Genomic DNA, 11,433 nt, shown 5'->3' with positions numbered 1-11,433 from the left:
CCAAACGTTTGTTCTAGAAGAATATAAGTTTGGTGTGTTTATGGCAGCAACAAATGCACGTGTACAGCTGAACGCTGTAATTACGACAGTGAATTCCACTCACATAACTGTAGGGGGCGCCAAAGTCGCAAAAATAAACAAAACTGCATACAAAAAGTAATGCGCATATAGCCTTTTAGTATATCTTCTGTGCCATATTGTTTTATTGATTGTGACATATAATATCTGACATATATGTGGTGTATATGCTGACAAAGCGCTTTGGAGTTTCATGAGGGAGCTGTCACACAATATAGGCTACTACCACCCAGCCTCAGGCCACAGGCGATATTGAATATAAATTCAGCAATATAGCTCGTTTTATGATGCCGAGGATTCAAAAAAACAAAAAAAAAAACAAAAAAAACAAAAAGGAAGAAGTTCAGAGCCAAGAATCTTCTGCCGGCCACTGCCTTTTGTTTCTGCATGCAAATGTCTTTGATTAAAGCCAAACAAACCTAACAACCTTCGGGGGACCCATCTAAGCTCAACTCAAATAGTAAATTAGCTAGTATGTACTAGGTAGCCTACACTTTGCACCCTGCATCTTATGCTCCCTGTTTATCGTGTCTACATATGCGCAGCGATGACTCCAAAGCTTCATGCTTTTTTGTCTGAATAAATTATGAGCAGGGATTTCGGCTTTAGAGGAAATACGTATGTATAATTCATTGCATTCGAGCTTCACAAGCATGATGGATATGTTGTGTTTTCGTTTTCTAAGCGTGCCAGAGCTCCGGATTTCCCCGGGGAGGGAGAGAGGTGACAATAAATATGATGAATACTGGGATGCTACAGATATTACTTGCTTCGTGTTCCGGTTTATAACATAAAACAATAGTGCATGTTGAAATCCATTAGTATGGTGAGACAGGGCTATGTAATTATCACTTATTTATTCATGAGACTCATTATGCTGTCTTTAATTAAAAGACATTTATCAGTGCTTCTCAGAGTCAGCCTGATAGTATCATAGCTTAGTCAGATATCTCATTTGTCAAGTGCAATGCCGAACAGCAAGTTGAGTAGTCATAAGAAACACTTTTGAGTTTTTGATTATTAAGACAATGTTTAGTTTAAACATCTGAAATTATATACAATATCAGTGTCACTTCTGTGATACGTCACCCACACTTTATAATTACAGATTATACTGTACTGTAATAAATGTAACAAATGACTAAACTCTAAGGTAAATAATTATATTGTGTTCAGACTAAAGTTAGTCAACACAAAACATCTTAAAAAAACATTAAGAAAACGAAAGACAAACTTTAATAGTGAATATGTAAACAAATTAAGAGATAATATGGAAAATATATAATAAATATGCAGTTACACTGATAATTTTTTTTTTTTGACTACCAAACTATGTCAAAAAGCAACATAAAACATGTAACTTTTAAAGTACAGAAAACTGTTTAAAATAATGCATGGCTTAAATTATTATAGGTTACAAAAATATTACTCTGAAACAAATTAGACATTTTGTTAGACAAGATAAAACATCGCTTTTGGAGGAGATAGAAGACCGAAATGTGCATTTTTGAGGGTTACAATACAGTTATACCTACTGTCAGTTACTTAATTGAATTTTCTCACATGAAAATTTTATGGCAAATTACCTATCCTTCTCGCGCGTGAATCGGAAAACATCGCCACTAGATTCCCTGTCTGGTTTTGACGGACTAAAATGTGGCCCTTTCCTTGTTCTGCTTGTGTGGATGATAAATCGAAGCCTCTTTTTTAACATTCTGCAGCTCTGATAACTCCGACTGCCCCGTGACGGTCCCGTTACCACAGCAACTACAGCATCCCATGTGCTTTCCTTCTGCTGAAACTCAGAGCACCTGTACCAAACATTAGGTTGCATTTTCACAATTCCCTCATGACACACAGCATCCATGAATGAAGTGGGCGTCTGAGAATTGCACAACATTCTGTCCGATTTCAAAGGAGATTGTTTATTATTATGTGCGATAATTTACAATTAGCATTATTCAGATACGACGTATAATTAATAAAATGAATAATATTGCACTGCAGGGTCTCGCAGGGATTTAATGACTTCTTATTGAGTTGTTGGTATTATATTTTTTCTTGAAACTGAATACACAAGAAGACCACTGGCCTGAAATGTATCACAAATGACTGGAAGGTCACATATATGACTAATAAAATAAGTCTCGAAATATATAGGGAAGACCAGGATTAGTTTTCACACTTATATAGCCCACTCTATATTGTTGTATTTAACTCAACACATAAAACACCTGGGCTGGATGACACCGCTGAATATGAATCAAAAAATATAAATAAATGCACCGATATGACAGCCTACTTTTCAATGCCATGCATAGGCTAGAGTGGAAGATTAGAACATTTTATTAAAGTGGGGGTGGTGGGGTCGTTTCACTTTAGTCGTGACGTAAGCAACTCACGAGCTCAGACCCTGCTTGTCCCATCGTGAGCTCAAAACAGACGCAGCGCGCGCTCCGAGCTGCAGCACGCGGAACGGAGCTCCTCTTTGCTGCTTGAGACTGCAAAGGCAAAAGCCGTTTAGGATAACATCAAGAGCAGAAAAGATCTGTGTGCACCATGAAGTTCGCAGCTTTAGTCTGCTTGGTTGTTTTCCTCGCTGCAGGTAAGTGTACACAAAGAATCATTGAATAAATCATTTCAGCACCATGGTCAGCGACAAGACAGTTTGCTGCGGAACAAATAGTACATCACGATGGGAATTTTCTTTAAGCGGGTTTGCACGAGTAAAACGTATGGATAACTGGTGATATCTAGATGAATAAGCTTTCGCACAGCAATTTGCACAAATATAATTCAAGGCTTTTACTATCCCAGATGGAGGGTTCATACCAGTTGAGCAGGAGAGCCAAAGAGAGGACCTGGTATGCTGTAGCTTCCATGTCCATAAGAGAAAAATAACCAATGCATTTATTGTTCTACTCCTTTTGGTTAAAGTACATACTTTCATTTCAGCTTACCCAGTGTTTAGTTCACATCCTTTCAAAGACGCTGTATAAGACCGATGATATTCCGCTGGATCCAGAATGCAAAAACATCTTTACACCAGGTACGTTACTTTGCACTTTCACACTGTGTTGCTTTATTGTGTTATTGAGAGGAACATTTAATTTATTAGTAAATGAACTCAAATGGAGAATTCATATCCAGGTTATTTTTAGCATAACTCCGTTTGATCTTACATCTAAATTCATTAAATGTATCATTTGGACATATAACGTGAGAACAGTCAGACTACATTATCGTCACATGCAGTTTCTAACCTCAGTACATCGTGCTTGGTGGATGAGACTGTTATGGGTCAGTGGCTTCACTCTAAGGCTGTGGAATAATATTTGGATGTAATCATGCAGTGTGTAAGCAATGGAGTGAAAATGAGTTACGATTCATTTGCATGTGCGTTTTGTGCCCATTTTTATCTCTCCATGAATTTAGGATTAGGTCATTCCTCAGTTGTGAAAAAGGAGGTAGACACTCTTAAACCGGCTCAAGAGGAGCTTAAAAAACCAAGAGGAGAGTCAAAAGTCAAGGAGGAGAAACTCATAGATGATCTTCTCAAAGCTGACAAACAGGAGGAGCTGGATGTCAAACGTAGCCAGGAAGAGTTCCCAAGTTTTGTTAAAAGAAGAATCAAAGACAGGCGTGAGGACATGGAAGGTGAACGTAGCCAGGAAGAGTTTCCAAGTTTTATGAAAAGAAGAATCAAAGAAAAATGTGATGAGCTGGATGATGAACAAAGCCAGGAAGAGTTCCCAAGTTTTATGAAAAGAAGAATCAAAGAAAAACGTGATGAACTGGATTATGAACGAAGCCAGGAAGAGTTCCCAAGTTTCTATAAAAGAGGCAACAAGCATAAAAGAGAAGATCCTGATGATGAGAGAAGCCAAGAAGAATTCCCCCAAAAAAGATATTTTTCTGTCCTCTACAAACGTGATAATCCTGATGAGGAGCGCAGCCAAGAGGAATTTCCTGTATATGAATATAAAAGGAGTCATCTTCTGACCAGCAGAGAAAAACGTGAAGAGCCGGACTATGATAGAAGCCAAGAAGATTTCCCAAGTTACATCCACAAAAGAAACCATGGAGATGGAGAAGAAGAGGACGAGGAGAGTGAGGAAAGAGAGAAGCGGATCTGGAAGCCTTCACATAGATACCACCACAAGAAAAAGCACCACAAACGCAATGAGAATGAGGATTTTGAAGAACCAGACTATGAGAGAAGTCAAGAAGACTTCCCAAGCTACAGCCAAAAAAGGAGTCATTGGGATGGTGGGCACTACAAGCCAAACAAACACTTGCTAAACGAGCAACTTAATGAGCACTTAAACTCTCAGGAAAAGAGATCTGAAGAATCAGAAGAGGTAGACGAGGATATCGCAAAGCAATACTGGAAACCCACCCAAAGATACCACCATAAGAAACACCACAAACGAGACTCATCTGAAGAGGATTATGAGAAAAGGCCCCTGGAAAAAATGAATGAGGATTCAGAGGAGAGTGATGAAATGGATAAAAGGATCTGGAAACCCATCTCAGAGAAGACTCACAGTCTCCATGACTCAACAGACAACGCCTTCAAGCGCCATTCACCTAAAGAGGAAAAACAGGAAATTGTCCATGAGCTTAATGAAAAGAGGCAACCTTTAACCAGCCAAGAGGAAGAAGGTGAGCTGAAAAAAGGACACCAGAGTTCAGCAGAGGAGAAGCAGGACAGGGAGGCTGCATTGAGGTACCTAACAAAAAAGAAGAATGAGTTAAAGGAACTTCTACTTAACAAAGGTGATGTCTATGAGAAGCGTTCCCCATGGATTTACAGAGGATACTACCATCCAGCCTTGTACAAAAGAGGCAATAATGTGGGCGAAAGTACTGACCAGCACCCCTACCATAAACTAGAGGACCTCGACGAGACTCTCCGGTACAAAAGAGGCCTACTAACTCAGGAGGAGTCACCCGAGGAGGAAGAGGGTGTCCCCCAACAGAAGCTTCTCACACCAGAGGAGGTATGGTCTGATCTGTCCAAGTGACAGTACACAGTTTTTGCACATTTTGTCTGACAACACACACATTTTTGGGGTCTCCCTATTCTGATTCAACTCATAAACTTGTTTGTGGAGCCACCAGGTCCTGGACGAGTGTGTCAGACAAGAGATATTCAAAATGTGCACTGTTAGGGAAACATAGGAATGCAAATACACCAGAAGATTGTATAAAAATCACAGGTGGGTGTGTTGTAGCAGGTTGGAAATAAGCTGTCCAAGACAGTGGGTCTCCAAGAGCAGGTTTGAAGACCTAGTGCATTGGTCCCCAAACCTGCTCCTGGAGACCCGCCTGTGACTTTCAAGCAATCCTTAGGAGTATTTGATTAGGTCTGGATCTAAAGTTTGCAGAGCAGTGGGACTCCAGGAGCAGGGTTGAAGACCTCTGCACTAGGTTTCACAAACCCAATTTAACAAATGGCCCCACTGAGCCCTAAAGTCTACATGTTAAATTACAAATTTAAATAAAGAAAGCATTCACTCGCCTAAGTCGTTTAGTACTAGACAGGGATGTATTGGAAGCAAAGAACAACAACAACACAATCAAGACTTGCTTCATGGAGTTTTTAAAAAACAAGGCCAGATTTTAAGTTTCAAGGAACTTTTCTGTATGTCTGCTTGCTAGACTTCAACATGGATTGAGTGACTAAGAGAGGACGTGGGTAGACTGTAACTCTCCTTTCAGTTCTTTAACGCATGCAACTCTAGCTGCATCAAAAAGCGGCAATAACCACCTAGCATCCCTCCGGTGACTTCTTAAGCCAAATGTTGTGCTATTACAAGGACATCTGAGTTATCTGTTATACCTGCAAACTATGAAGTAATATTGCATTTACTTAAGGGTGTAGAGGGATATGCTAAGAGCATCATTCCTCATCATGACAGGGATACTGAATAACTAAAGGTACTTCCCTATGACTTTCCTACTGGGAATGTGGAAACAGGATATTTCATTGACTAGAACAACCAAACCCAGTTTATGCCAGACTGGAACAACGGCAAAAACAACACAAAACAACTCTGGGGACTGATTAAGGCAATTGTTTTTAAGCATCACTTAAAAGTGTTATGAAACCTAAGTATGTACTGCATTTAATTCTTGTTCTTTTCTTTCAGTTAAAAGAACTTGAGAAACTGGCCTCTGTGGATCAACAGATGAAAGAGAAACTTAATCATTCCTAGAACCAGCTGAAACATCATCTTCTTACACTGCCTGATTTGATTTGCCATACGCTTTATGTGTGCTTACTTAGGCTGCTTTAGATGAATGCATTATTATATGTCGTACCCGATTACAACTGCATTAGAATGTTGTTATTAGTGTAAATCAGTGTTTAATGTGAGAGTCTTAGAAGCAAGACCGTCTATAAAGGGGGAAAAAAAGCTTGATGAGGTTATGTGCATCATTTTTCTCTTTATTACATTCTAAAATAACATAAAAAAACAAAATGACCATGTACTATTGACTGCAAATTTGACCGCATTTTAGAGCATGCTACTTCACAACTGTGAAAAACGCAGTATGTTGAAAAATTTCTGTTGTTCTTTATGGCCTTCAACAGAACCTCTGCTTACTTGAATGTTTGCATTTAATAAAATGTGTAATTATGGGACCAAAGCTGATGACTGCAGTTATCATTTGTGTTTTGATGCCGAAAACCTTTTGAAAATGATTAAAAACAGATAAATATATGGTTTACTTGTGCAATGATGCATTTTGTAAGCAAAACTTGGTTATTCGCCAAGTGCCAAGGATGCCGAAAAAGCAGCACGTTTTCCTTCCTCCACATCTTGCTAAAAAATAAAAAAAAATAAGGATGAGAATATTTCTTTAGCTCTTAAATGCAAATCTTTTCAAAAAGAAACAAAAAACAGTAGATAACAAACTTAAAGACTAATAAAGACTAATAAAGTTGTGCAACTCATACAGAGAATAAAGCACTGACTGAATGTGTGAGTCCAACACTCATTTGCTTTCTTCTCACTTAAATAAGTTAAACTAAACTAATTGCCTAGGCAGAACTAATCTCATCCAGTTTCAGCCTCTTGGCAACAGGCTCCTCTGATTTGTGCTGATTCCTAGTTTTGGCAGCGTCTGCAGCGACATTACATCATAAAACCACAAACCCCACTCATGAGCAGCACTGGATGAGTCCGATTGGGCAACACCTGAAACAATGATACAGAAGTGAATAAGAAAACAAAAACTCAAAGCCTTCTATGGTAAGACAAAAAAAACAAAAATAACCATGCAAAATCTTATTTCACAGCATGACTCATCTAATATAATAATAAAAAAAATCAAAACACATATACAACCACTCCAAAATCAAACAAAAAATAAATAAACAAAAATAAAATAACCAACACAAACTTTTGCATAACCATGCAAATTAAATAAATAATACTTTTTTTTAAAATATATTTTGAACATAATGTAAACTACCGTTCAAATGTTTTTTTTTTTTATGTTTTATGCTCACCAAGGCTACATTTTTTGAATCAAAAATACAGTAAAAACTGTAATGCTGTGACATATTATTACAATTTAAAATAACTGTTTTCTATTTTAATAAATTTTAAAATTTAATTTATTCCTGTGATACAAAGCTTTCAGCTTTCAGCATCATTACTCTAGTCTTCAATGTCACTTGAACCTTCAGAAATCATTCTAATTTGCTGATTTGCTGCTAAAGTATCATTTATTATTAATATTATATCAATGTTTAAAATGGTTGTGCTGCCTAATATGTTTTTGGAAATGGTCATACATTTTTTGAGGATTAATATAAAGTAAAAAAACAACAACAACATTTAATCATTAATTTAATGCATCCTTGATGAATAAAAGCATTAATTCCTTTCTAAAAAAAAAAAAAATACTGACCCCAAGCTTTTGAACAGTAGTGTTAATAAAAAGATTAATAACAAATGTCTGGCATTAGAGCGAAAACAACTCTCTGTGTATAGGATGAAGTAAAGAATTACCTGGTAATGCCTGAGCCAGGAATCTGTTAATCTGAGACTGATTGCTCCTCCTTGTTCCCTGAGTTTTGTGTAACACTCAATCAGCGGCTGTACAAAAGAGATCAGACAGTAAATATTGCAGAAAGCACTTATTAAAACACTTAGACTCAAACTGAATATACAAATCTTTTTAAAGCGATGGTACACTCTGCTTTCATGGTACTATTTAGGCCTTCTGGGAAATTGACAAAAACTGGCAAAATCTACTTTATGCAAAATTCCAGACATTTCGACATTTTGCTAAATAAGTTTGGAAGAACTGCCTCTATAACAGCATTTGCCAAACCAATCTGTTTTACCTCTCTGTACTGGCAGTACACTACAAATGGTCGTGATGGAGCTATGAACTTCAGCAGACCCATTAACACAGGACAGGGGTGGAAGCGACTAGCAATCACTAACCTGAAACAAACAAACATTTCAGTCAGCTTGCCCATATTAAATAGGTGAATCATTGGAAGACTGCTTACAAAACAGCTTAAAAATCAATGCAAAATATGACATGATAAGACTCATCAATATCACCATACATCACTTACATACAAAATGTATATATGTATATATATATATATATATATATATATATATATATATATATATATATATATATATATATATATACTATTATGTATGTATATATATATATATATTATGTATATATATATATATATATATATATAGATATAATATATATATATATGTATATGTATGTATGTATGTGTGTATATATATATATAATATATATATTATATATATATATATATATATATATATCTATATGTATGTATGTATGTATGTATGTGTATGTATGTATGTATATATATGTATATATAATATATATATAATATATATATATATATATTATGTATGTATGTATGGTATGTATGTATAACACAATTATATATGTATATATATATATATATACACACACACAAAATGTGCACTTAATCATGGTATGGATTACCAAGAGATTTAAAATGTTTACAAGTTTTAAATGCATTTAGGGCTGGACAATAGAGTAAAAAAATAATCTTTGGGTTATATAAAAGAAAGCACATTCATTATTTCTTTTACAACACAAAACATACCCATCTGCATTTCTGCCCTCTAATAGAGCTGCAGCTGAAGCTAACTTCTTCCTCTTCTCCTCCATCTTCACCTTTTTCTCTTGAGCCTGTAAGGTTAGAAAGACCAATTAAATATGTGACATTTTAGAAAAACTCTTAAAAGACACCTTTTCCACCATGACTAGTTTGCCATTAACAATGCTCAGAAGTGTATATACAGGCATCACACAAATGAATCTCTTTTTGCTTGTTCTGTTTTCTTCACACATCACTTTTCACCTCAAGCTGCTCTTTTTTGGTCTCCTTGGTAACGATATAGAATTTTGAAAACTATCAAAAGGCCAAATTGTTTGATCACTGTAAAAAAAAAGAAACCACAACAGAGAAACAGTTGTAATTTGGGTACAAAATAATTTTTATTAATTTTTTTTAGTTTGTTTATTCAGTTGTTTGCTTAAATTATTAAAATAAAATATTTATATTTTAATTAATATTTAAATCATTAATATTTTAAAATGGAAAGTTCTGGGTTTGGATTAAATAAAATGCATTTTTAAATAGCTTGTGTTTATTTAGCTTTTGTTTAACTGATGAAATATTTTTTAAAAATAATAATATTTAAAATGATTTAAATTATACTGTTATTTTAAAAAGGGACATTTTGGTCTTGGACCAAATGTAATACATTTTTTAATAGTTTGCGTTTATTTTTGCTTTTTGTTTAAATGAGCAATTTTTTAAAGTAAGAATTATTTATTAAATTTATTTGAATTAAATTCATATTTTATAATGGAAAGTTTCTTTTGATTAAATATAAATATATATATATATATATATATATATATATATATATATATAGATATATATATCTATATATATATATATATTATATAGATATATATATATATATATATATATATATATATTAGCTTTTTGTTTAAATGATCATATAATTCTATTAAAAAAGTTCTAATTAATATTTAGAACTATTTCAATTATATTTATTATTTTAAAATGGATTTTTAAAAAGGTTTGGTCTTAGACGACAATAAAGCAAAAGCAGGTAAATGATGAAGGGATGAAAAAGTTTCCAAGACAGTTTCCAAGACAAAATCTATTAATAAAAACAAAAATCAATTGTTAACAATAATCATATATAATAAATAATAAATCAAACCCTGGGACATCAAGTATTTCCATAAACACCCAACCATGATTCGATATATGCACATAAAAGTAATGGGAGAAATCTTACCTTCTGTTCTCGCAGTCTTTCTCTCTCCACTCTCCTCATTTCTTCTTGCGGGTCGACGCTGACCTCCATGCTCTGAGGTTCTGAGCTCCTCTCCTCAGACACACCTGAGGTTTCCTGAGAGGACTCAGATCGTCCGTTCCCGTCTGCATCCTTCTCTGACAGATCCAGGGTTCCCGCCAGCAGAGCATTAACTTTGCATAAAGGGAACTCATGCAGCGTCTCATGGAAGTGTGACGGAAAGCCGAAGCTCTCCATGCCGGCTCTCGTTGGGCCTCCACCGGGATACATCTGAATCACTGAGCCAAAACCTGAGAAACAGAAACATCTGGATCATCAGCACAGTGTAATAGTGGTTGACTAATACGAGATTTTCTAAATATGGGTAACCAAACAGTTGATGGTCCCTACTATTTTTTGTCATACTATGGAAGTCACCAACTGTTTGGTTACCCATATTCTTCAAAACAGCTTTTTATGTTCAACAGAAGAAAGAAACACATACAGGTTTGGAGCAACTTGAGGATGGATAAATGACAAAATGATCCCTTTAAGTAAAGTGTGATTACCTCCCATTCGCTCCATCACCGAGCCCAGCACAAGTCCAGCACAGGTCTCAAAAACAAGGATTTTACTGCCAGCGTGGATGTTACCCAGAGTCAAAATCTGAGCCAATGTGTCGTACCGCAGGTGACTAAAATAGACAAATACATTTACAATAGAGTATAAATGCTTTCAAATGTACTAGTACATGGTTTCCCAAACTGGGGAATCATAATAATGTAAAATAAATAATTTTAAAATGAAAAACTCAAAATAAAACGAAAAAACAAACAAAAAAAAATAATAGTGTTGTTAATGCTAACTAAAACTATCAAAAATAGTTTTTTGCATGTGATTTGACCATTAACCAACATAAGAAAATCATAGTGTTGTTAATGCTAACAAAAACTATCAAAAAAATTTAAAT

General features: G+C 35.2%; 2 protein-coding genes across 2 annotated transcripts in view; one reads left to right on the top strand and one right to left on the bottom strand.

Moving 5' to 3' along the window:
- Nucleotides 1–2,525: 2,525 nt before the first annotated feature.
- LOC109113766 (trichohyalin-like) lies at nucleotides 2,526–6,735 on the top strand. The gene is made up of 5 exons (XM_042778215.1): nucleotides 2,526–2,683; nucleotides 2,896–2,942; nucleotides 3,034–3,127; nucleotides 3,514–5,081; nucleotides 6,234–6,735. The coding sequence occupies exons 1-5, from the start codon at nucleotides 2,638–2,640 to the stop codon at nucleotides 6,297–6,299; spliced, it is 1,821 nt and encodes a 606-aa protein (XP_042634149.1). The 5' UTR covers nucleotides 2,526–2,637; the 3' UTR covers nucleotides 6,300–6,735.
- LOC122149037 (tRNA (adenine(58)-N(1))-methyltransferase non-catalytic subunit TRM6-like) overlaps nucleotides 4,713–11,433 on the bottom strand; it is a 9,322-nt gene continuing 2,601 nt past the window's right edge. The window contains 7 exon segments of the mRNA XM_042778216.1: nucleotides 4,713–7,226; nucleotides 7,228–7,286; nucleotides 8,106–8,192; nucleotides 8,444–8,546; nucleotides 9,233–9,318; nucleotides 10,467–10,774; nucleotides 11,033–11,157. Coding sequence (XP_042634150.1) covers nucleotides 7,130–7,226; nucleotides 7,228–7,286; nucleotides 8,106–8,192; nucleotides 8,444–8,546; nucleotides 9,233–9,318; nucleotides 10,467–10,774; nucleotides 11,033–11,157 — 865 coding nt within the window. The 3' untranslated portion in view covers nucleotides 4,713–7,129.

This window comes from Cyprinus carpio, chromosome A20, assembly GCF_018340385.1.
Source record: "Cyprinus carpio isolate SPL01 chromosome A20, ASM1834038v1, whole genome shotgun sequence".
In the NCBI taxonomy this organism is placed as follows: domain Eukaryota; kingdom Metazoa; phylum Chordata; class Actinopteri; order Cypriniformes; family Cyprinidae; genus Cyprinus; species Cyprinus carpio.
Note: the sequence above shows the minus strand (reverse complement) of the source record. Positions and strands in the feature narration are given on the sequence as shown.

Bases quoted from the DNA above. Each gene is read 5' to 3' on its own strand.
- LOC109113766 (XM_042778215.1), top strand. From the start codon at position 2,638: ATGAAGTTCGCAGCTTTAGTCTGCTTGGTTGTTTTCCTCGCTGCAG. The intron at 3,128-3,513 runs GTACGTTACTTT...CCATGAATTTAG, and splicing joins CAAAAACATCTTTACACCAG to GATTAGGTCATTCCTCAGTT. The intron at 5,082-6,233 runs GTATGGTCTGAT...CTTTTCTTTCAG, and splicing joins AGCTTCTCACACCAGAGGAG to TTAAAAGAACTTGAGAAACT.